The sequence below is a fragment of the Raphanus sativus genome, chromosome 7 (assembly GCF_000801105.2).
Source record: "Raphanus sativus cultivar WK10039 chromosome 7, ASM80110v3, whole genome shotgun sequence".
In the NCBI taxonomy this organism is placed as follows: domain Eukaryota; kingdom Viridiplantae; phylum Streptophyta; class Magnoliopsida; order Brassicales; family Brassicaceae; genus Raphanus; species Raphanus sativus.
The window spans coordinates 3826972-3850203 of record NC_079517.1 but is presented as its reverse complement, the minus strand read 5'-3'; the positions used below and the strand labels follow the sequence as shown (position 1 = coordinate 3850203).

At 34.5% G+C, this 23232-nt stretch overlaps 5 protein-coding genes and 1 long non-coding RNA gene across 9 annotated transcripts; 4 read left to right on the top strand and 2 right to left on the bottom strand.

Moving 5' to 3' along the window:
- Positions 1-31: 31 nt before the first annotated feature.
- Positions 32-1983, top strand: LOC108818288 (uncharacterized). 2 transcript variants are annotated; one of them, XM_018591211.2, is made up of 6 exons: positions 32-256; positions 560-633; positions 788-840; positions 958-1431; positions 1519-1609; positions 1691-1983. In XM_018591211.2, the coding sequence occupies exons 1-6, from the start codon at positions 118-120 to the stop codon at positions 1775-1777; spliced, it is 918 nt and encodes a 305-aa protein (XP_018446713.1). In that variant the 5' UTR covers positions 32-117; the 3' UTR covers positions 1778-1983. The 2 variants fall into 2 exon arrangements, with proteins under 2 accessions (XP_018446713.1, XP_018446714.1); XM_018591212.2 differs by having other exon boundaries at positions 49-256; positions 563-633.
- Positions 1984-2053: 70 nt separating this feature from the next.
- On the bottom strand, positions 2054-4403 carry LOC108818289 (uncharacterized). Of its 2 annotated transcripts, none has more exons than XM_018591213.2 (5): positions 4254-4403; positions 3634-3746; positions 3102-3463; positions 2682-3019; positions 2054-2501 (listed from the first exon to the last, which is right to left on the bottom strand). In XM_018591213.2, exons 3-5 carry the CDS (start codon positions 3451-3453, stop codon positions 2277-2279), a joined length of 915 nt encoding a protein of 304 aa, XP_018446715.1. In that variant the 5' UTR covers positions 3454-3463; positions 3634-3746; positions 4254-4403; the 3' UTR covers positions 2054-2276. The 2 variants fall into 2 exon arrangements, with proteins under 2 accessions (XP_018446715.1, XP_018446717.1); XM_018591215.2 differs by having other exon boundaries at positions 3102-3338.
- A 282-nt stretch (positions 4404-4685) lies between these two features.
- LOC108818307 (uncharacterized) lies at positions 4686-6909 on the top strand. 2 transcript variants are annotated; one of them, XM_018591241.2, is made up of 7 exons: positions 4686-5316; positions 5442-5541; positions 5622-5742; positions 6048-6137; positions 6289-6373; positions 6459-6618; positions 6737-6909. In XM_018591241.2, exons 1-7 carry the CDS (start codon positions 5157-5159, stop codon positions 6762-6764), a joined length of 744 nt encoding a protein of 247 aa, XP_018446743.1. In that variant the 5' UTR covers positions 4686-5156; the 3' UTR covers positions 6765-6909. The 2 variants fall into 2 exon arrangements, with proteins under 2 accessions (XP_018446743.1, XP_018446742.1); XM_018591240.2 differs by having other exon boundaries at positions 4732-5316; positions 6016-6137; positions 6252-6373.
- A 67-nt stretch (positions 6910-6976) lies between these two features.
- LOC108818306 (diaminopimelate decarboxylase 2, chloroplastic) lies at positions 6977-9287 on the bottom strand. Its single transcript, XM_018591239.2, has 8 exons — positions 8725-9287; positions 8473-8647; positions 8245-8394; positions 8004-8165; positions 7749-7934; positions 7535-7657; positions 7362-7451; positions 6977-7232 (listed from the first exon to the last, which is right to left on the bottom strand). The coding sequence occupies exons 1-8, from the start codon at positions 9213-9215 to the stop codon at positions 7152-7154; spliced, it is 1458 nt and encodes a 485-aa protein (XP_018446741.1). The 5' UTR covers positions 9216-9287; the 3' UTR covers positions 6977-7151.
- Positions 9288-13197: 3910 nt separating this feature from the next.
- Positions 13198-17759, top strand: LOC108815185 (receptor-like protein 18). The gene is made up of 2 exons (XM_056990904.1): positions 13198-14128; positions 15808-17759. The coding sequence occupies exons 1-2, from the start codon at positions 13303-13305 to the stop codon at positions 17757-17759; spliced, it is 2778 nt and encodes a 925-aa protein (XP_056846884.1). The 5' UTR covers positions 13198-13302.
- LOC130497480 (uncharacterized) lies at positions 14131-15711 on the top strand. The gene is made up of 4 exons (XR_008936472.1): positions 14131-14570; positions 14701-14914; positions 15001-15133; positions 15280-15711. It is a non-coding gene; the product is annotated as an uncharacterized LOC130497480 (long non-coding RNA).
- Positions 17760-23232: the final 5473 nt, after the last annotated feature.

The window sequence follows — 23232 nt, the reverse complement described above, 5'->3', positions numbered from 1 at the left end:
TGAACCGGGAATTAAAAGAAACATAAATGCTATTCGGGAGAGACGATCATCAGATCAGATTATTCCCCTCTCTCTCTCTCCCCGACAGCCCCCCTTCGTGTCTACCTGTTGAAAAGAATGGCGGACAAACCAAGCAGAGCACTTGTATTGTACGGAGACGGCTTGGCTCGATCCGTCGACCCGTCAAATACTCACATCTATTCTCTCGCTTCCGTCGGTACCTGCGGCTTCTTGAGCCTTCCTCATGCGCCTCCAGGTGATTACTTTCATTCATCCGTCAAACCACTCGATCCTAATCGAGCCAAGTATGAGCGTTTTTTTTTTAATTTACTCGATCCTTGTTTGGGGACTAGTAGTGTTGATCAGAATCGAACCTGGTCAGACCTGCGAATCCTTTGATTCTGTTTAGCCACTTACGGATACATCGGACTAAAAAGACCGGAACTTCCGGACAAGGGTTGCGAAAGTGCATTTGGATATATCTTACTTCCAGTTGAATTTAATTTTCTGTTGCTGTTCTGCCACTAGATATTTACTCTGCTGTGTTGTTCCATTGCAGCAGAAACAGAGAACGAAAGAGTAGTTCGAGAATTTTCCCATTTGCTTGATGCATCAGAAGCTTATACTATAGCTGTGAGATTAATACCTTCACTCTCTCATAAACAATAACTTCTACGCAGATAAATCAATCTTTATGAGTCTGTATTATTGGTACATGTGTTTACATAGTTTTATTCAGACAGTAGAAGGTTAACCAATGTTTTTTTTCTTCTTCTTTTTGTTACAGAATGGATTAAAAACTAAGGGAAGTGAAAATGATATCTCTACTTTGTCCGAAAGGTTTTGCCTTTTCTCTCATCTTTATAGTTTTTAATACTCTTTTTTTCGATGATCAACGGTCGGTGACATCCACATGATGATAGTGATGTCGGTTGACACAAATGTATCGTGGTGCAGGTTTATGGGACTCAAGGCTGCTTTAGTAACGGACACTTCCTCTCTGACATCTTTCGGAAAACTGATTGGCTTAGACGTATTACAACTCAGTGAAATATCCCAAAAGAGTGATGATGATTCCTTTCCTTCTGATGCCACGGCAACTGAATTACTGAGGCTGCTTGGCTTCGAAGGAGGAAAGTGCTTAGATGTGAGCCTATACGACTCCGTTTTTGTGCATATAGGTGGTGGTGATGATAACGGGGGAATGATCGACTCTTTGATTGGTAGTGTTATGAGAATGGCTCAGCCTGGTTCAGAGATTGTACCTCGCTTGCATCTCTCGCTTGTTCTTAGCTACGGTTCCGTTACGGACAAGGATGTCTCAGTTTTTTCTGTCAAGGCTCCACGAGAAGGTGTTAACCCGGCGTTTCAAGGACTAGTCCCGCGTCAGAGCTACACCATGCGAGGTGAAAAGCCACGAGATGATGTTCGGTAAGTGAGACTTCATATTTTGGTCAAACAAAACCCATTAAAAAACTTTCTCTGAAGTTTTCGCTGGTCATTCTTGCAAACCTACAGGGACTACTGCCCAATGTTGGTAGCTCAGTGGCAGGATGCAGTGACACGGAAAGACTTGGTTGATACATTATCTTTCGAAGCTCTGAAAAAGGTATGAATGGTTACTTAATGCAAGTTCCGCTGTAATGATATACAGCATGGCTCGTCTCAACCTTTCTTTTGTTCATTGTAGCTCTCTGGAAACCTTGTTATACCGGCTGATCGGTTCATCCACGAAGTTGCTTTCAAACTTTGGAAGGCCCCAAAATACGGAGCTTGAGAAAATAAAACGGTATTTTTATTGTAATCATCTAAGTCATGATGAATAACAAGCTCTTTCCACTGTTGAAGTTGAGTGTGGATTAATCCCCTTGGCAAAGACACTTTGACTCTTTTATATCCAACTCAGAGCTAGTACTTTTAAATCAAAATTATCCAATGTGTACACACAATAATAATATTCAAATTTTTGATGTCATTTAGACACTTAAAACTCTCTACAGTCTATCATGTGTCTTGTTATGATTAATTTGTGTGTGAGGGTAGTAACAAACCAGAAAAGAAAATGAGAGAAAATTATAATTATTCTGCAGTTAAAACTGTTTACAGGCTAATTCTTTGTATACCAAGTTCTTTAAACTAATAAGAAAACAACATTTGAGATATATATCTTCCAACTTGTGATCCCTCAAGACTCAATAATAGGAAGAGAAACTTCCACTAAGCTTTTCAAAGCATCCATCCTCCCAGAGAGCAAGTCTTCTCCTCTTATGATCCTTTTACCTTTCGAAAGGATCTCCTGCCTCAGCAGGAGGATACTCAGGTGCAGCTACAGCTGCATCAATCTTTTCCTTAAGATTGAATTTCTTGGCGATCATCGGCCTTACATCTTCTGCTCCTACTAAGCTTTCTAGAAACGGCAACAAGTGTAGGAGTTCTTTATCTGAGGGGTCATCAAACCAGCTCTCTATTGGCACCCCATTCTCCACTTGGAACCCAAATGCCTACATCATTGCACAACAAAGAATAACCCAACAGAATGATTCATCACATATATACAATCCTAAACAATTCACTTACATTAACTTCTCATAGTTATTTTAGTCTTGCTTGCTATAATGTTAAAGCATAGATGGTTTTGGTTCAAATTGTGCAGAGAGATGAAAAAAGAGTTATAATAATACCTGTGGGGAGTTATCGACGATGATAACACGAGACAAATCACGCCCGAGGATTGACAAATCCTTTAGGTAGTTACCGTCAAAGAAAACACACGAGTCACGGTACACTCTATGGCGAAAGAACTTCCTCTTACGGTCAATCACGTTCAGAAGCTGCTCGGCATAGATACTTTGGCTAGCAGTAAATATAATGACCTCAAAGAGAGAAGACACTCTCTCCATAAACTCTTTCAAGTGAGGACGGCACCGCACATACACCTTATGCTCTTCTTCATTGAAATGTACAGGGAATGTGAAATCCACGTCACCACACGGTTCTAGACTAGAGTGCACAAGAGTTTCTGTGCAACATAAAGATGTATGTTACAGAAGAAATAACAGAGTAAACAAAACAAACTCTATTTATTGAAAGTAGCCTTTTACCGTCGAGGTCAAGGACTAGGGAGATGGGAGGGCAGCTTCGGGTCTGTTTAGGAAGCAAGAGGGGTCTGAAAGTAGGGACAACAGAGGACAAGTTGGGGAGGTTCTTGATGAAGAGGTAAGGATCAAACTCATCGAACTCTTCATCCTCTTCATCCTCCATGTTGTTGCATACGGAGGTAATAAGGGCATCTTGGCCACGCTCATCGACGCACTCCAGCTTCGAAGAGGTCTTCATCGCTAGATAAACCGAACCCAAGTTACAATGTGAAGAATCAACGGAACTTGGATTTAGAGCAAGCAAACGATCATAAGGGCTATGTGCATCCACATCGCGAGAGCCATCGTCTTCCATTAAACAAACCCTATTATTAATTAACATAATGCAATTACTCCCAAGTAACCTTTTTTTTTTACACATTGATACTCGAACACACAGTGCTTATTGCTTAAGAAGAAGTACACATCTACAATTAGAGGTGTAAAAACCCAAACTTTAGGGCGAGAGAGAGAAAGATTGTGTTTTCGGTATTACCTTGTTATGAACTCTCTGTCACTCTGTAGCTACCGAGAGACGAGCCGGAGCTAAATCAGATCCGCGAGTCCGGTCAAACAGGAGAAGCTAGCTCAAACACACACGAGGATGATCTGGAGAAAGAAAAAAAGAAATAGATCTGGGATTAGAAAAGGAGCAAGCAAGCCCTAGATGAAGCACCCGAGATTTTTTTTTTAAAAAAAAATTAAACTTTGGAGCCCAAAATTAGCTTAATTTGAAATTCCCGCTCGCGGAAAATGACAGAAATCATTTTTTTTTTTTATCTTACAGAACCGAACCGGAATCCAAAACCCACGAAAATCAAATTCAGAATTTTTGTCTTTGTGATTTTCTTACAAAACAGATGACAATTCATTATCTGTTTGAACAGAACAAAGGTTTTTGACTTTTAAACAAACAAAAAAAAAGACGATTCTTTTCCGCTTTCTCCGCAAAAATTATCGGCAACGAAGCAAAAGACTGCAAAATTTTGCAACGAAGCTTCCACATCCAAATTCTATCACTTTTAAAATTCGAGTTGAGAGAGAAGAATAAACGTAGAGGGAACCCCCGAAATAACAACCCTAGAGACAGTAAAAATGATCGGGAAAAAGCTTTACCTCCGATTAAAAACGATTCCAGCTCTCTCCGTCTTCTCTCTCTCTCTCTCTTCGAAATATAAAAGAGTACAATACATTCTGTAAATAATGAGTGAGAGACGACTATAGTCTTCTGCTGTCTACACAATTGATTAAAATTTGCAATTTATTCCCCTGGTATTTTTATATGTTCTTACTAGTACCTCGATAGTTTTCGATTTATAAAACAAAACCCATGCATTCGGTGATAAATAAAATAAAATATCTATAAATAAAAGCATTATAGGCTATTGGGGTATTAATTATGACATTTATATCTAATAAATAAAATAATTATTATTTTAAAATGTACAAGATTCTGTTGAGTCTTCTATATATAGAATGGTCTTTTTATTTTCAGGGGTTCTATATGTTGGAAACTTGGAATACTGTAATAATAGTCGAACGTTGTTACCAAACACAAATTCAGCATCTTGACTTGAGAGTGTGTTGGAGAAACTGCTACAAAGCATAGAGACATTTGTTCGGAGAGAGATTGTTTTCGCAAAATATTGAGTGATTTATAATAATATATTAGAAACATAAGGAGTTAAATTGCAAATTACACCGAAAACATTTAAGACGGCGACGTTTTCGGATGGTCATCATCGTCAACTTCGACAAACAATAGGAAAATTGATCGTCGTCAAGCACGTCAGGATCAAGGAAAAAAAAAGAAAGAAAGAGATTCGCCGCACGTTGTTCAAATCGAAAATTTGAAAAAGGAAAGCGACACTTAGCAGCAGATCTTACCCCTTTTTTTTTTCTTAACCTGGAAGATTAATCAGACTCAGAAAGAGACAGAGAGAAAAAGAAGTTATATAAAACTTCCGTAAACAGAAAAAAAGGTTGGACCTTTAGAGAGAAAGAAAGAGAGAGAATTTGATGGTGTGGTTGACGAATCAACAGATCGGGACATGGAAAAGGAATCGAATTGTTGTTGGATCGCTGTTCATATGTTGGTTAATCTTATTGTTCATCACTCCCAAAGTTCCTCTTCATTCTTTCCGTCATCATGTCTTCGCTGACAAGCGCAATTTCATGGGTATCACTCTCTTGTTTCTCTCTCTCTCTCTCTCTCTCTCTCTCTCTCTCTCTCTCCCTCTCTATCTCTATGTGCATGTGCGTGTGTAATAAAGACAGGTGTTTTTGTGTTTGGTTGAGGAACAGGAGTGCCAAACACATTAAATGTGATGACCAACTTTCCTTTTCTTATTATTGGTGTTCTTGGTTTCGTTCTTTGCGTTGGAGGAAGCTTCTTTAATATCAGGTTCTCTCTCTCTTTTCTTTCTAAATTTGAGCATCTTCGTTTTTTTTTTATTGCTTCTCAATTATGTAAATTTAATGCAGTTTGAAAGGTGAGATCTGGGGATGGACACTGTTCTACGCAAGCGTTTCAAGCTTGGCCTTTGGCTCTGCTTATTACCATCTCAAACCTGATGACAACACAATCGTCTGGGACACTTTGCCTGTTCGTTTTTCAATCACTCTGCTTTATTACCTTCTTTTTTTAGTCTTCTTTAAAGTTATGCATAGCTGCTGCTTCTTGGCATGTTTGTACAAACACTTTGCAAAACGAAAACGTCTTGAAGCTAATAATAGAAAGATGCCTATACGAATCTTCTTAGAGATTTCGGCTGGAAATTTGTTGTGGTTATGTCTGTTGAATGGTTAAGTCGTTCTTTTTTCTTTAATGGTTGGTTATGAACAGCTGTTTCTTGATTAGTGACACGCTACTTTGCAGATATTGATTGCGTATTCCTCGCTTTTCTCTAGTTTTTTGGTCGAGAGAGCGGGGGAGAAAGTAGGATTGAGTTGCCTCGTCTTGCTTCTGTTCATTTCATTTCTCAGCGTTGCTTACGCCAGGTAACATCATCAACAGGAAAAAACCATTACTTTCTTATATTATATATATCTTTTTCATGATTTTTAAGGCAGGTTCAGATTGAAGTTATTATATGTTGTCTTAGTTGATGGCAGAGTGTTTAATGATCTCCGGTTATGCATGACGTTCCAGTTGATTCCCTGCCTGGCCATTCCCATCATGACCGTTTTGTTACCTCCCAAGTATACTCACTCTAGGTTCTGGCTCTTGGCAACAGGTTGTTAACTAAAAAAACACTTTTTGAGGTTGTCTTTGTTAAAGAACCGGCTCTCTTCTGATTACCTGATTCTTTGTGAATGCAGCGGCTCACTCTGTTTCCAAGATCGAAGGACTTGCAGACAGCAAGATATACAATGCGAATGGATATATCATCAGTGGCCATTCACTGGGACATTTGTGTTCAGCATTGTCTATGCTTTTACTTTCCGTTATGCTTTTGTATAGAAGCATTCGGTTTCAGAGGTAACCCTTTTTTTTTACAACTTGCTCTTTAGTTATTTTTTTCATCTTTTGAGTTCCTTACGACCTGAGACCTTCTTTATTCTTGTGTGTTTGTGTGGGTGTGATGAAACCTAAACAGATTAAGTGAGCTCAAAGGCCATCCTTGACATCCATTGATGACTGCTCTTTCCCTCAATTTTTTTTTTTTTTTTTGTAATTCAGATGCTTCCTGTAATTCTTCAACAGCAGATTTTGTTGGATTATTAGTGAAATTTTGTTGGGTTTCTAATAAATTTGATTTAGCTTTTTTAAGTTTGGTGTACACTCTTTTGTGTTTGGTGGTACCCTTTGTACTTGCAGTAACTCAGAAGAACCAAACAAACAAAAACACAGTTCTGTGTCCTTTTTCTTATTCATCACCTTATTTCAAGACTTTGGAGTAAAAACATGCAAATATGAAAGTCTTAACATAGCAACAGCACTACAGTAGTGATTTTGAATTAAACCAAAATAGTTCTACTAAAACAGCAACAAACAATGATGAATGGGAAAATCTATAGACCTTGGAAGAAACGTAAATGGTCATCGAATGTCTCAGCATGCCTGATCTTAGTGATCGACCCATCATCTTCAACCTGCCAAAAACACACACAAATTAAATCTTATTTTCCTCCAAACAGAAAGCACTCATGGCACATTTCTCTTCAATCTTTTATCATGCTGAGATTTCTCTAGAAAAGAAGATCAAGAAAATGTGTGTTTACCCAGTACTCCGGAGGACGCATCTTGAGATTGTAAGTGGAAGCCATGCTCATACAGTATGCACCAGCATCATGAACCACCAGACCAGCTCCCTGTAACGGAATAGAATCAAATCATTAGATTAACTTCTTGAGCCGCTGCTTTTCAAACGGAATCAGATCCTTATCTATATCACCTTTGGAGGAGTGGGAAGATCTCTATCTTTGCCCAAGAAATCAGCAGATTCACAAACAGGACCAACTACGTCGAATTTGGAAACCTCTGCTTCAGGTGCTGGAGGAGAGACCAACTCAATGTGCTTTTTGTATTTACAAGAAACAAGAAGATGTTTTAGCTATTACAACTCCAAAAGGCAAATATTGTAACAAAAGGTTATTTGGTTTTATTACCTGATAGGCATCATAAAGACTGGGACGGATCAGCTCAGCCATACTTCCATCGATCACAATAAAGTTTTTAGTTCCATTCGTCTTCACACCCGTCACATGGTTGACGAAACAGCACGTGTTTGCTATCAACGACCTCCCTGGCTCTATTATTAGATTCAAGTCTCGTGACAAAACCAGCTCTCTTACCTTGAAATAATAACACATCATCAAAAGATTGTAAAAAATTCTACCAATGAAAGAAAAAGAGTTTCTTACGGTGTTGATGAGATCCATAGGTGTAGGAAGGACAGCGCCGGCATGGTAATAATCAATCCCTAAACCACCACCAATGTTCAAGTAACTAACTTCAAATCCTTGACGCCTGATCTCATCAATGTATTCCACCATGAGTACCGCAGCATCTCTGAATATATCCACCTGAAAATATTAAACAAAAAAACATAAACGAATATGTAGAAATCAAGAATTACACTACATAACATGAGGAAGTACCTACCTTTGTAATGGTAGAGCCTAGATGACAATGCGCTCCAACAAGCTTGAGCTCATTAGGATGCGCCTTCACCTCGTCGAGAAACCACTGAAGCTTCTCGTTCCTGATACCAAACTTTGAGTTCTTGTTCCCGGTGGCTACATATGGATGCACCTTAAAAATAAAGAAGCTCAAACTCATATCCATATCTCTGTAGAAAGATCTATTAATGTTAAACAAGAAAACCTATACCTGAGGATCCACATCAGGATTGATACGCAGCAGAACATTGACCTGTTTACCAGAGATTCTCGAAGCTTCCACGATATTCTCCAAGTCAAACTCACTATCAACATTTACGAATACTCCTTCTTGAGCAGCTAAAACTAAATCCTCCAACAGCTTCCCGTTCCCATTAAAGATACACCTATTCATTCAAAAGGACATAGTCAAACAACTACCACAACAACAGCCACTTTAGGCCATAATCAAACAGTTTCATACTTTGTGGGATCGAAACCAGCAAGAAGAGCGAGTCTGAGCTCGTTCCCACTGACGAGAACAGCACCACAGCCTTTACTCCTCAGATGCTCCAAGATCTTGAGGTTGTTATTGGCTTTGATGGCGTAGCCAATGACGGAACTCACACCTTCCAAGGCCTCTTTGTACGCCTCGACGTTCCTCGTGATCTGAGGCTTGCTGTACAAGTAGAAAGGTCTTCTCTCGACGCTCTCCATGATATCTTCGACCTTGGTTCCCTCGCAGTATAGGAACCCGTCTGAGGACTTCTTGAAACAGTGCTCGAACGCATCCTTCGTCGGTGTTTTCACCGAGTTTTGGGATGCGGCGGCGGCGGATTGGACGGAGAGGCGTTTGAGCGGTTTCGAGGTGGACTTGAGAGATAGAACCGGGATTATTGATTGATTCGATTGGTATCGGTTTAGGCTTATGCGGAGGGATGGAGGTTGGGAGAGGAGCTGAGTAGCTGACGCCATGGCTGGTGGGGAGATTGTGAGCGTTTGAAAGTGAGACTGAGAAACTAGGGCTTTGTCAAAGAGTTAAGTTACACGTGGCCTTGTCGGGTCCGGTTTGGATAACCGTTTTTTGGTCTGATATAGTTTGTATCAGGTAATTTAGTTTAGACGGAGCAAATGGTACGAAAGTCCAGTTTTAAGCATTTTGTCGGAAAACGTATGAACCAATCTTCTTTATCAGATATTCAAATGCAAAATATTAGAGCCCAGCCCGTTGTTATATAAATAAATGAAAATATGAGGCCCATAGTTTTTTAATGATTTTTTATCATTTTAAATGCCAATAACCAAAATTCTAACTCTTTTCCGTTTCATTTTATTGTATACTTTAAAATTCCAGCTCTTTGATTGGATGGAAATCATAAAAAGATGAGTTTAGGTGTTTTGAGATTTTGATGAAATTCGATTGGCTGGTGGAGGACAATATCTATCCACACTCGTTCTTGATTTGGTGGCCCTGCTACCACTTTCTACAAGATCGAACAAAACAATGTCAACAATTTATTAATCAGATAAGTTACAAAAAAAAAATTATTAATCAGCCCAAGGGAAAACATACAAAAGAAAAAAGTGAAATCGAAACTTCATCCTAATTTAATGAAGAAGCAGGTGGTAGTCTAAATCCATTTGTTCGTTGAAACTTTTTTTTTTTGCTAAACATTCTTTGAAACTTCTAACTTAACGTGCGGGTTGGCTAATATTTTTATGCATATTGCAAAAAAAAATCAAATATTTTTTTTTCTATTAGAAAACAAAAACAGTTACATTAGTCAAGACTTGAGTAGAATGTACGTTATACTTTTTGAAATTAAATTGAGCAGATAAGAGACAACAGAGATTTGTTTCAAATAAATTCAGTTCAAATAATTAAAATGGAATAAAAAATATTTGATCATCTAAACTAGAGAAAGTATTTTTATGTTTGCGTTTTAAATCAAAGACTGCAACTGGAATACTACTCACAACAACATTTATTTTTCAGGGACAAAGAATGGAAGAGTTGCATATAATTATAAAATTACTTCTTATAAAAAAATTAGATTGTTAGTACCTTATCAATATTTTCATGTTGTTTTAAAATAGATATATGTTGAAAGTATTTTATGTTTTTAAAAAGTATTTTATGTTTAAAATTTGATATACATACCAACACATAAAAAAATATAGTTCAAAGTACTACATTTGATCATTGATTTTTCTTTATGTTTTTTTCTTATAAATAAATCTTCCATAAATTTATAGATTTTTAAAAAGTTAATGAGCTATTTTCGTTATAGAAATTTAGTTAGAAAAATATCATATAACATTAAAAAGATTTTTTCATAAATATAATCGGATCAAAATAACTAAAATATTTTATTAAAATTATACTAGATTTTGACCCGCTCGACCGAGCGGGTATCAATTTTCATTTTTTTTCTTTGTTTATATTAAATATTATACATGGTTTGTAATGTGTGTACTAATATAATATATTTAAAATAATAATGTGCTTAATTACATCAAATATTTTTTTGCGTTCTACACTAAATTATATGACCAATATTTATTGGATATTATATAAACAAATCAAACATTTGTATAATTACATTTATGTATAAAATATCTAAAAATAAATTTCTGAATTAAAAGTAAAAACATATACAAATAGGAGTTAGTATGATATCAAAAATTGATACATTAGTTATAACATTTGTAAGAAAATATAATATTATAGACAATTTATTCCATAGGATATTCAATTTGTATAGTTGTATCAATAGTTTTAAAAATAGAGAAGGTGTATGCACTGTGAAAATATTTTAAATCACGTTAGCAAAATTTCCAAAAAGTATAGATTTTTTTGAAAATTTGAATTAGTTAAAAAAAGCTAGGAATGTGATCTAAATTTGTAATAAGTATTTTATTTGTATAAGTGATAATATATATTTTTTAAATTTATCCGATTAAATAATTGTTTATATGACATTTTTAAACATAATATTTTATAATTTATATTGAGTAATTTTATTTTGTTTTATAACCCATCAATGGTATAATCCATACTTTTATAATATGACACAATATATCCGTACAAATGTATTTTTTTATGGATCAAAATTTATGATAAATAAAATTGTGGTATATATTATTTAAAATATATGGTGTTATATACTTTATATTTTCAACATTTATTATACTGAACTTACATTGTGGTATTATTTATATGAAAAATATATGTGACATCATATATTTATATATTATATAAATGATTATTTTACTGTGACTTTTATTTTTACTTATTACTAATAAATAATAAAAATATAGATATTTAAAAATAATATTGTTCATTAAATATTTAAAGCTATGTTTATTTATTATTTCTAAACACACACACATATATTATTTATATATGTCCGTATGTTTAGAAATGATAAATAATAATATAAGTTAGGTTTATTAATTATTGTTGCCAATTTTTTTCATTTCGAATTCGATTTTAGAAATGTATTAATCAAACAGAAAAGACAAAAAATCATAAAAGGTAACACACATTAAATAGAATTTGATTTTGGAAATACATTAATTAAACAAAAAAACAAATAATTTTTAGGAAACACACATTAAATAACTTAAAAAGACAAGCATTAATATAGGAAGATTAACTAAATGCTCAGTGGCATATCATTGTAAATAACACTAAAACTCAGGGTTATTTTTAAAGTGTACTTCTATTTTAATAGAATATACTAGATTTTGACCCGTGCGACCGCACGGATATTAATTTTTGTTTTAATTTTATTTATTAATACTAAATGATGTATTTGTAATATCTGATCGTTTTATATTGACTATTTTAGGGATGCGTATTTGGATACTCACTGATTCGGTTAACATCCATTTGAGTTTGAGATTCCCGAGTTTAAAGATTTTAGAAACATTCGAATATTTATCAATTTTGGTTTCGGTTTGATTTGGGTCTTTGTGGCTCGGTTCGGATACGGATAACCCATTTGAATTATTTTTGAAATTTTCAAAATTTATATATTATAAATTTCTCATAACATATATATTTGATTAATGTAACCCAAAATACTTAAATTAAAAATAAAAAACAGGTTGAACTTCAATATTTGGATGAAGGATAAATATATATTTTAAATATTTTTGATGTTTTGATTATTGTTTATCTACTTTATGTTTACTTTTGACTATTTTTTATATTTTAAATAGTTTAGACAACTTTAAGTTGACAAGAAAACAAATTTAAAATAACATTTTTCGAAAGAAAAAAAAATACATTAATCTAAAAAAAACAAACATTAAAATAGTAAAGAAAAAAAACACATTAATCTAACTGAAAAAAACAAACATTAAATTAGGAAAGAAAAAGAAACACATTAATGTAACTGAAAAAGACAACCACTAAAATAGGAAATACAATTTAATTTCAGTGGCATGGAAGTGTAATTAACTTTGAAAACTAAGGGTATTTTTAAATTGGTACTTCTGTTTTAATAATATAGATATATTAACTAATCTAGATCTTAGGATTTAGATAAGGGATCAATGTTTTAATATTAGAGTTTTAAATCTTATAAAAAAAATGAAAATAAAGAAATTCAAAATAGTCTCAAAAACATTTTTGAATTTTTTAAAAAATATTGAAAAAGAAAGATATAAAATCGATTTTTGAAAACATATAATTCAAAAAAAAAAATTATTTTATTTTAATTTTTATATATATTTTTTATTTATATGCATTTATATATCTAAAATATAATTTTTTTTAATTATTAAATAGAATATTTTGTCATATTTTTTAAGAATTTTTTTTATGACAAAAACTTGGAAAATTGACTAAATACAGATTTTTAATTAGGACAAGTACAGATTTTTAATCAAGCTATACGAACAAAATTGGATCAATTGTCAAGTCAACCATGTGAGTCGTCGACACTCGTCGTTACCGAGAGGGAGAAAAGTAATACGAAAAAAAAAAAAAATAGACCGGAGAAAAATTTTGTGGTGGGGGAAGAGACTATGTATACAGTCTGATAAGGCGGGCATGCAAATATGTTCATCACAGTTTCCATTTTTCTGTGTAAAAAATATGAAAGGCTCTACGAAACCAATAAGTCTCATTCCTATTTCCTTTTGTTTTCTCTTCTTATTTCGTGATGAGTTTGCGGTTCCTGCTAGGCACTTGTGCCATCCTCAACAAAGGGAAGCAATTCTGGAGTTGAAGGAGTTCCAGATTCAGAAGACTTGCTTTGACCGGACGGTGTCATGGATGAATAACAGCGATTGTTATTCTTGGGATGGTATCAGATGTGATGCCACTTTTGGGAATGTGATTGAGCTGAACCTTACTGACAACTGCATCTATGGCCAGCTCAATTCCAAGAGTACTATTTTGGGGTTTCAAAGCCTTCCTTTTTTAACAACTCTCGACCTTTCAAACAATCATTTCATTGGTAACGTTCCATCTTCGCTTGGAAATCTTTCTAAGCTTACCACTCTTGATCTTTCAAATAATGCTTTCAGTGGTGAAATCCCATCTTCACTTGGAAATCTTTCGTATCTCAATGATCTTACACTTAGTTATAACAACTTGGTTGGTGAAATTCCATCCTCACTTGAAAACCTTTCTCATCATCTCACCGATCTTAGTATAGAAGAAAACAATTTTTCTGGTGAAGTTCCATCATTTTTCGGAAATTTTTCACGTCTGACCTCTCTCGAGCTCTCAGAAAACAGATTCGTGGGTAAAATCCCATCTTCTTTGGGCAGATTGAAACATCTCACCATCTTATCTGCTTATGACAACAAGCTCAGTGGTAACTTTCCTGTTACATTACTAAATCTAACAAAATTGTATGATCTATTAGAGCATCTTTATCGCGGTCACTTGCATCCGTCTCTTCGTATTATTAGCATTAAAAGAAAAAGAAAAATAGGTTAATTGCGAAAGAACGTTTCTTATTCAGGAGTTATAAAAGACGGTCTTTTGCACACGTGTTGCCTTTTGGGCGTTCATCTCTTTGAGAAGAGAGAGAGAGTTGAAGCAATCTCATCGATGTTCATCTTTGCGTTTCTTGTAGGATCCTGAATCAATTGAAGATCAAATCCTTGTGTTGTTTTCTTGTTGTCTGGTTGATATGAACGTGACCGGTGGTTCAAGGAAGTGCTCTCCCCCATCCCTTCGCAGCATAAGATCGCCCTGCTCCAATTCTTCCCCAGCTCTCATAGAACAGAGAGGATCATTAGAAGCATAGACAAGAGGATCTCTGACGCTCCCTTCACAGATGCTTCTCCCCCAATTCCAGAATCAAAGTACAGTGAAAGAACAATGTTTAAAAAGCTTACATCTTTATCTGTCACTGGATATGATTGTAAAGTTTGTATCTTTATGTGTTTCCTGATCATTGGATATGATTGTAACATGATACCTTACTTTGGACAGGGTGAGGAAGCACACGATCTCGGCGTTCATTAGAGACGAGAGCGGGATGATTAATAGGATTGCAGGAGTCTTTGCGAGGAGAGGATACAATGTCGAGTCTCTTGTGTTTGGTCTCAACAGAAACAAGGCTTTGTTCACCATTGTTGTCTCTGAAACTGAAAGGGTGCTTCAGCAGGTCATTTAGCAGCTTCATAAGCTTGTTAATGTTCTCAAGGTTGTTTACTTTTTCTCTACATCACACTCATCAGTTTCTACATCATCAATAGTGTCTCTTAATTGACTATTTGACTTGATGATTAGGTTGAAGATATCTCGAATGAGCCGCAAGTGGAGCGTGAGTTGATTAGGTTGAAGATATCTATGCCAAGCTTTAGCTTTTTTAGTCCGAGTCCAGCAACGACACAGAACAACAACGTTCATGAAAAACTTCGAGGTACCTTCTCTTTCACTCTTCTTGGATTGCTATGTATAGTTAGTTATCTACCTTCTAAAAATGGCAAAGACATGGACTTCAAACCTGCGAAGTAAACTTTAATACCATTTTACAGAGTTTCTAATTATTGTATCATGTGGGATCAGTGTTGTTTGCCAAGGAGAGAAAGTCCATAGAGAATTTAAGTTCCAGCGATAGCTTGTGTGGATGATCCATAAAGATTCAAAGCAAGAAGAAAGTGAAAAAGAATACAAAAAGAGAAGCAGAGTCTTGTACACTAGATCCATCTTGTTATGTGGCTAATGTCACGCCTTCAAGCCTGCGATATGACATGCTGGTATCTACTCCTCATTTTTTAACCAAAAGCTCTCATTTAAAGGGTCTGATTTTGATCAAAACCGTGCTCTATTGTAATGAATTTCCAGTATATTCCAAAGAGTTTTGCAAGAGCTAATGGTTTAGAGACAAGATGTGGAGAGATTGTTCTTATGAATGAAAAGGGTACTTCATGAATTTTGAATTTTTCTCAAAAACTTATAATTAAGAGACTTGCAATAAAGCACATGAATGTTCAAATCTCTTAACTAAGTCTTTTAACTCATTTTTACACTTTAAAAAGTATTAAAAATTAATTAAGAGATCCTTAAGGAGTTTTGGGATAATGATGCTCTTACTCGCTGATAACCAGTTCACAGGCATGCTTCCACCTAACATAAGCTCACTTTCCAACTTGGAGTACTTTTATATAACTCGCAACGCTTTTATCGGAACTCTTCCTTCTTCCCTTTTTAGCATCCCTTCCCTGACTTACGTTTTTTCGGAAGATAACCAACTAAACGGTACTCTTGAGTTTGGGAATGTATCTTTATTATCATCGGAGATAAAGGTTTTACGTCTTGGCAATAACGACTTCGTGGGATCAATTCCCAGATCCATCTCCAAATTAGTCAACCTTTATACACTTGACCTTTCGCATCTCAACACCCAAGGCTCATCAGTTGACCTTAGCATTTTCTGGAATCTCAAGTCACTCGTAAACCTCGACATCTCCGATTTGAACACCACCACTACGATTGACTTGAATGCTATCTTACCACATTTGAAATCACTATATTCACTGAATCTCACGGGAAACCACGTTACGTATGAAAAGAGAAGCTCAGTTTCAGATCATTCGTTATTAAGGGAGCTGTACTTGTCAGGATGCGGAATCACCGTCGAGTTTCTGGAGCTCCTGCGAACCCAACACAACATGTTGGTACTAGACGTTTCAAACAACAAAATCAAAGGTCAAGTCCCTGGATGGTTATGGGGTCTAGAGTACCTAGATCTTTCCAACAACACTTTCGTCAGTTTCGAAAGTCCAACAAAGCTCGAGCAACCATCTTCTATGAATTACTTGTCCGGTGCCAACAACAATTTCACGGGCGGAATCCCCAGTTTCATATGCGAGCTGCGCTATCTCACCATTCTCGATTTATCCAACAACAAATTCAACGGTTCATTCCCGCCTTGTATCGGAAAGTTCAGTAGTTCTCTCGAAGCTCTAAATCTTAGACAAAACCGTCTCAGTGGACGTCTTCCAGAGATCATTGTATCCGAGTCTCTAAAGTCGTTTGACATCGGTCATAACAAACTGGTGGGAAAGCTTCCGAGATCTTTGATCAATAGTTCTTCTCTCGAAGTATTGAATGTGGAAAGCAACAGATTCAACGACACGTTTCCATCCTGGTTGAGTTCTCTCCCCGAGCTACAAGTTCTCGTCCTTCGCTCCAATGCACTCCACGGACCGATACATCAAACTCGGTTTCCTAAACTGCGGATCATCGATATATCGTATAATCGCTTCAGCGGAGTGTTGCCAGCGGACTTCTTTGTGAATTGGACAGCAATGCACTCTATTGGCAAAGATGGAGATCAATCTTACGGAACGTACATGGGTACAGCCTATTACTTGGGTACAACCTATTATTCTGATTCAGTGGTTTTGATGAACAAAGGCGTAGAGATGGAGCTGGTACGTATCTTATATATCTACACCGCGCTAGACTTTTCGGAGAACGAATTCGAAGGAGTGATTCCACCGTCCATCGGTTTGTTGAAAGAGCTTCACGTCCTCAACTTATCAGGAAATGCATTCGCGGGTCACATCCCATCATCTATGGGGAACCTCTCGTCTCTCGAGTCACTGGACCTTTCCAGAAACAAGCTCACGGGAGAAATCCCTCAAGAGCTAGGGAACCTCTCGTACCTTGCTTACATGAACTTCTCTCATAACCAGCTTGTGGGTCTAGTACCAGGGGGCACCCAGTTTCAAACGCAGCCTTGCAGTTCTTTCAAGGACAACCCGGGACTTTATGGCCCTTCGCTTGTTCGAGCTTGTGTAGATATCCACGGGAAAACATCACAACAGTCTGAAACGTCAAAGGAAAAGGAAGAAGAAGATGGCCAAGAGGGGATGATAAGTTGGATAGCAGCTGCAATTGCTTTCGTACCTGGTATTGCATTTGGACTCACGATGGGATACATAGTGGTTTCCTACAAACCAGAGTGGTTTACAAACTCTTCTGGCCGAACCAAACGCAGAAGCATAACACCACGTGTTGTTATTGAGGTAATCTTCTAAACTGTTTTTTTTTTAATTTAAACTATATACTAGATTTGTCTCAGTGAATCAATAAATATAATTTTGTATTTGATATTTTCCTATTTTGTATAGCTTTCTTAAACCTAAAGGAAGAATCTCAAAAGAAGAAAATCAACCAACGGCCTGCAAAGAAAGAAGGTTGGATTGAAATCATTTCAGATAATACGAAATATTTTAGTTTCGCATCAAACAGATTATCACATTATATAAGTTTTAGTTTGTTCTTTGATCTTTTGCATTGTGCGTATCCGATTCTCTATGTTCTCTTTCTCTGTATCTGAAGAACCATGATGTTCTGTCATATTATATGAAAAACAGTGACATGTATTTTGAGAATACATCATCACAGCTTAATAACATAAATATTTGACGTGAATGCTCATCTTTTGTAAACTATTTGTGGAAGATATGATTTTCTTAATTCTCGTTAAAGAAAAAAAAAGAGTAGTACGGTTTACAGACAGTAGTTTTTTGAAAGGAGATTTCTATTGCATGTTCTGTATGGCAAGAGATCAAACCGTTTCGTAAGGTTCATCCAACTTGGATGATCCAAGAGCCAAAGAAAAAAAAAAGTAAATCGAAGACTTGTGTTGTGTATCTCTAAATCCTTTTTCTTCTTGACATTTGAGTTGTTTATCTAGCTTATTAGGCCGGCCGCCTTCTTGATTCTCACAAAGATCAGTCTCTATCTTCTTCCTTATTCTTTTCTTTTCCTCTAATTTATTTACTGTGGGATTGAAACCAGAGCAGCATTGCCAATGAGGCGTTGAAATAATTATTGACTTGGGATTTACTCTCTCTGAAGAAAAATAGCTATTCTAATTAGAGTCGTTTACATCCCTAATCAATTACTCCATATCTACACTCACTCAATTTTTATTTTTTAAACCTGCACTGACACATAAATTTAAATTTGTTCAGTTACGTGGACTCTTTTTATTTGAAGGAAATGGTGAACTGCTACCACTATCTGTCGGTGGACTATATAGTTTCCATTATTTTACTTTTGACACTGATTTTTTTGCCCATTACATCTAAAATGTTATCACTGCTCGTCATTCATCATCAAAATTAGAGGATAAATTATTTCACCAAAAATATGCATATAACAATCATCCAAATTCTACCATGTACTCTACTTTCAATCTCCCTATACATTAAAAGAGAAGTCACTTTAGTGATTTCTGCTTACGTGGCGATCATACAAGACACTCTCGGATTAATTCTTATAATCTTATTGGTCGATTTTTTTTAATTTCTTTTTGAATTATTTTTTTCCATCGGCCAAACCTTTCCAAAAACACATACCATGTAATTAATATAGTTATCGATATATATTTCAAAGGTACTATTATGGTAACTTAATAATGACATATTTAAGTGACAATGCAAATATATTAGAATATTGGTAATTTAAAAAAAACATAATATGTTTAGAGTAATGGTAATTTTTAAAAAATCATATTAGAGTATTAGTAATTTAAAATAATTTAAAATGTCTCAGAAACTATAATTTATGAGAAAAAAAATTAGAAGAAACCATAATATGTTTTTATTTACCGATAACGAGATCATAATTATTATAATAAAAAAATTGTTATTGAAATCTAATGAAATCATAATATGTGTAAAAAATGAAACATAATAATTATTATAATTCCGGACATGAAATTCAGTGTAAGTCATAATGAGATGAAATCATGGTTAAAAATGAAATCATGTTAATCCTCCTATATATTAAAAGAGAAGTACATTGGACACGTGGCGCTCACACAGCTCTTTTCACGAAAATTCTCGCGATTCTATTGGTCGAATTTTTCTATTTTTTCTTTTTGATTTATTTTTCTACTCGAGTTTTAAATTGGAAAGTCACATTAATTGTTAATCGCACTAATAATTTCTTGCGCAAGAATCGTAATAAATGTCGACCATTAATCATAGCTCGCAGAACAATTTTAATAAATGTCGACTAATCATTAAATGTCTTAATGGGAAATACGTTTTAAATCTAATTAGGAAACTAATTATTATCAACATACCTTATTTATATTATTACTTGCACAAGTCTCGCATCATATAATATGCATATTCGTTTTTAATTTTACAAATTTATTATGTTTCCTTTAATCAAACGTCATTTAATTTACATACCTTATTATAACCAATTACTTGCGCAAGTCTCGCAAGTAATATTATTTGCGTCGTTAATACTCTTCACCATCAAAGGACTATATATAGAGTACAAAGTGGCGATGAAGCAACACAACCATTCTTCTATTTTTATATATACATATTTCATCGTAGCTGACTTTTCTTTTGGTTTATATGCAGATGTCCTATTCTAACGATTTCACCACGATGCAGCGAAGAATATGACACAAAAGCTGATGTTTTCTCCTTTGCTTTGATCGTTCAAGAGGTAAGTTAAAACCTTTTTTTTTCCTTATGGTTTTTGCTGTTTCTTTGTTCATGTTATTGATTCCTTTTGAATGTTGGAACTTTTTTAGATGATAGAAGGACGAATACCATTTGTTGAAAAGGAAGACAGTGAAGCTTCAGAAGCTTATGCCAGCAAAGAGCGGCCACTGTTCAAAGCTCCATCAAATTGCTTTACCCTCATGAATTTAAAACGTTAGTCTTACTCTTTCTTTTCACCATTAAACAAAAAAGAAGGGACAGTTTTGCATCGTATGATTGCTTTTTTTCAGAGTAAATGTCCGATCAAAACTTTTTTTAACTCCAATTAGGTTGTCAATGCATTGATTTATCACCAGAATTTACGGGAAGTTATATGAAATTGCATCGTACAAGGCAATCCTTGATATGCAAATATCTTATATTGTAATTACGGTATATTTTGATTGGCAGTAATAAAGGCAATCGTTGATATGTAATTCGAACATTGTCCTAATGTAGTCAATAAGCCATTTATTAGTGTCCAAAACTTTCCTAATATAATCAACTTATTCAATATGGATTGTCAATTAGTTTGTATACAATTAAATATATTGACCTATTGCATTAATATCGCATTCATTCGTTTTACTATAAATACGGAGACGGGAATGCTTCAAATCCATAACATCTCTCATGTATTCGCTTTAACTCTTATTTTATTATCCCCTTTCTAAGGATTGAAATGGCTGGTTTTAGATTTTTTTAACGAGTTGAAGCCATACAAGTCAATATTAAAAATTTAGAGTGAAAGTGATTCTAAAATATGTGACGATTAGCTTAGTTGCGTGTATATGCACGTAAAATAACAACATGAGATAACATTTTGTTTATATACAGACGTCTGTGGAAGCAGTACTTTGGTGTTATAGGAGGACAATTTAAATGGTGATATATAGTTGATCAAAAGTAAGACTGTATTTTCAGTCTATGCATGTTTAGTCTTCCTATTAATATATCAAAGTCGCTTATATATGTTTTCTTACAATGTTTTTACTTTATATTTTAGGGAGATAATGATCCATGGTACCGTGAAGAAGGAACAGCAGGATGACTTTATAAGTAACTATTTTGTTTCTTTAATATTTTATAATTTTCCGTATTTTTATTTTATTTTCAACTCATATGTTATATATTATCTTACTCTATGCTTAAGTTTCAACAAAACGATCTAAACTGCTACAAGTACAAACATTTACACAGGTTCTTCAAAGTTCCGATACTAACCTGCTTATAAAGTGCAAGAAGTTTGATTTCCAATTTCAGGTTTGGAAGCAACTGCGTTGGCTGGAAATAATCTTCATTAGTTGATGGATGCATTGAGGAAATTTTCTTTTGGGTAAACTACACACAGCGGCAAGAAGGAGTAGAATCTTTTTTTTTTGGTCAAGAGGGAGTAGAATCTATTATTATTATATACATGGGTGGAAGGATTAAACTGATCTTTAACTTACTGGAACTTTTGTTGGATGTAATTTGTAAATAAAAATACATACATGCAGTAGCTGTTGGGATAATTTGAGTTCTCTTTTTTTTCCCTCCATATCTGTAAGGCAGTAGTTGTTGCCAAAATTATAAATGTAACTCTGATAGGATCTGATCCTACCGATACCAAGGCAGGATCAAATTTGAAAAGACTAAACATATACTGATTCCATCTTTTAAAAACTTAATTTTCTAAGGTTATAGTTACTGCTGTTACCAAATTTTGGGGTCCATGTCTTTTTATAGTTCTAAATAGTTTAATTCAAAAGAATTGCTTTATACTACGAGTATTTCTAAGCTTAATGTAGGCTTTAATTAAACATGACATATGGTATAACTTATATTATGTCTACACGTTCGGGTCTTAAGATTCATTTTTTTGATTGATTTTCTTGGGTCTTAGTCTTTTGTGTCTTAGGTATTTGGATCCAATCAAGTACTTACGAATTTTTTTTTGGTTCGATTTTGAATTGTTTTTTCTCGAATTTGGGTAGGTTCGGATCTATAATTAAGATATATGTAAAATATATGTGATTTCGGATCTATAGTAGGTTCATGTCGGGTTTGGGTATTAAGGATCCAAAAAAATCTGCAAAGTAACAAAAATAAACTTTTAATAGTTAAAACTAAACCTTTTAAACTCTAACTTTTACATTTAAATTTTCAATTTACTATAAATATCATTAAAATATAAACTAAATATATAAAAAAATAATTCTAGATATTTCATGTTTTAAGATCGAGTATGAATCGATTCTTATGGGTGGGAATCTATTCGAGTCGGTTATGTTTGGGTCCTGGTCTATTCATACCATTTTTTTTGGTAGATCGTTTTTTTTGTCATCTGGGTAGAGCAATCATATATCTAATTAAGTATTTATAAATTTTTGGTTCGATTTTAAGTTGGTCCCACTTCAGATGTTTGGGTCATATAAAATGTCTATGCCGAATTTCTATATAATGTTAGATAAAAATTTATGAAAAATCTATAACAATTTAGAAATCTTTTTAACAATTTCAACCCGCGCCTTGTGCGGATCCCAATTAATGATGATTACAACATCACGTAACATATATTCGTCATATTTAATTCACAAGATTGATTGGTAATAAATAAGAATGATCTATGTTAATGCATTAAATTCAAAACATCTATATAGCAATAAAAAATGTAATAAATTGTATGAATATATTATTTGATACTAACTTGTCGTGCAATCATATTTAAACACAGTAATAAATATGATACCAAGTTGCGCAAGTAATCCACATTGAAAATAAGGTAAGTTATTAATAAAAAATTAACAATTTACAAACATGGTAAATTACATTTAAAATCGTGAAGTAAATATTCTTGGGATTCAAATTACTGTTAAAAGAATGTTTACATTTTTGTATTTTTCAAAAAAAAGGTTTACGATAAGGGGGAGAGAGAGGGAGATTTAGTGTTTTGGGTATACCCAAGGATTTACAGTTTAGTATTTATGATTTATCCAAGGGTTTAGGGTATATC

What these genes read in the sequence shown, in the direction of transcription:
- LOC108818288 (XM_018591211.2), top strand. Translation starts at nt 118, where the DNA reads ATGGCGGACAAACCAAGCAGAGCACTTGTATTGTACGGAGACGGCTTG. An exon ending in CAGAAGCTTATACTATAGCT is followed by an intron (nt 634 to 787) that starts GTGAGATTAATA and finishes TTTTTGTTACAG; the next exon opens with AATGGATTAAAAACTAAGGG. An exon ending in ATCTCTACTTTGTCCGAAAG is followed by an intron (nt 841 to 957) that starts GTTTTGCCTTTT and finishes ATCGTGGTGCAG; the next exon opens with GTTTATGGGACTCAAGGCTG.
- LOC108818289 (XM_018591213.2), bottom strand. Translation starts at nt 3,453, where the DNA reads ATGGAAGACGATGGCTCTCGCGATGTGGATGCACATAGCCCTTATGAT. An exon ending in CCTAGTCCTTGACCTCGACG is followed by an intron (nt 3,020 to 3,101) that starts GTAAAAGGCTAC and finishes TATGTTGCACAG; the next exon opens with AAACTCTTGTGCACTCTAGT. An exon ending in TCGTCGATAACTCCCCACAG is followed by an intron (nt 2,502 to 2,681) that starts GTATTATTATAA and finishes GCAATGATGTAG; the next exon opens with GCATTTGGGTTCCAAGTGGA.
- LOC108818307 (XM_018591240.2), top strand. Translation starts at nt 5,157, where the DNA reads ATGGTGTGGTTGACGAATCAACAGATCGGGACATGGAAAAGGAATCGA. An exon ending in CTCAGCGTTGCTTACGCCAG is followed by an intron (nt 6,138 to 6,251) that starts GTAACATCATCA and finishes AGTTGATGGCAG; the next exon opens with AGTGTTTAATGATCTCCGGT. An exon ending in GTTCTGGCTCTTGGCAACAG is followed by an intron (nt 6,374 to 6,458) that starts GTTGTTAACTAA and finishes TTGTGAATGCAG; the next exon opens with CGGCTCACTCTGTTTCCAAG.
- LOC108818306 (XM_018591239.2), bottom strand. Translation starts at nt 9,215, where the DNA reads ATGGCGTCAGCTACTCAGCTCCTCTCCCAACCTCCATCCCTCCGCATA. An exon ending in ATCCTGATGTGGATCCTCAG is followed by an intron (nt 8,395 to 8,472) that starts GTATAGGTTTTC and finishes TTTATTTTTAAG; the next exon opens with GTGCATCCATATGTAGCCAC. An exon ending in ATCTTCCCACTCCTCCAAAG is followed by an intron (nt 7,452 to 7,534) that starts GTGATATAGATA and finishes ATTCCGTTACAG; the next exon opens with GGAGCTGGTCTGGTGGTTCA.
- LOC108815185 (XM_056990904.1), top strand. Translation starts at nt 13,303, where the DNA reads ATGCAAATATGTTCATCACAGTTTCCATTTTTCTGTGTAAAAAATATG. An exon ending in ATTGTATGATCTATTAGAGC is followed by an intron (nt 14,129 to 15,807) that starts ATCTTTATCGCG and finishes TGATGCTCTTAC; the next exon opens with TCGCTGATAACCAGTTCACA.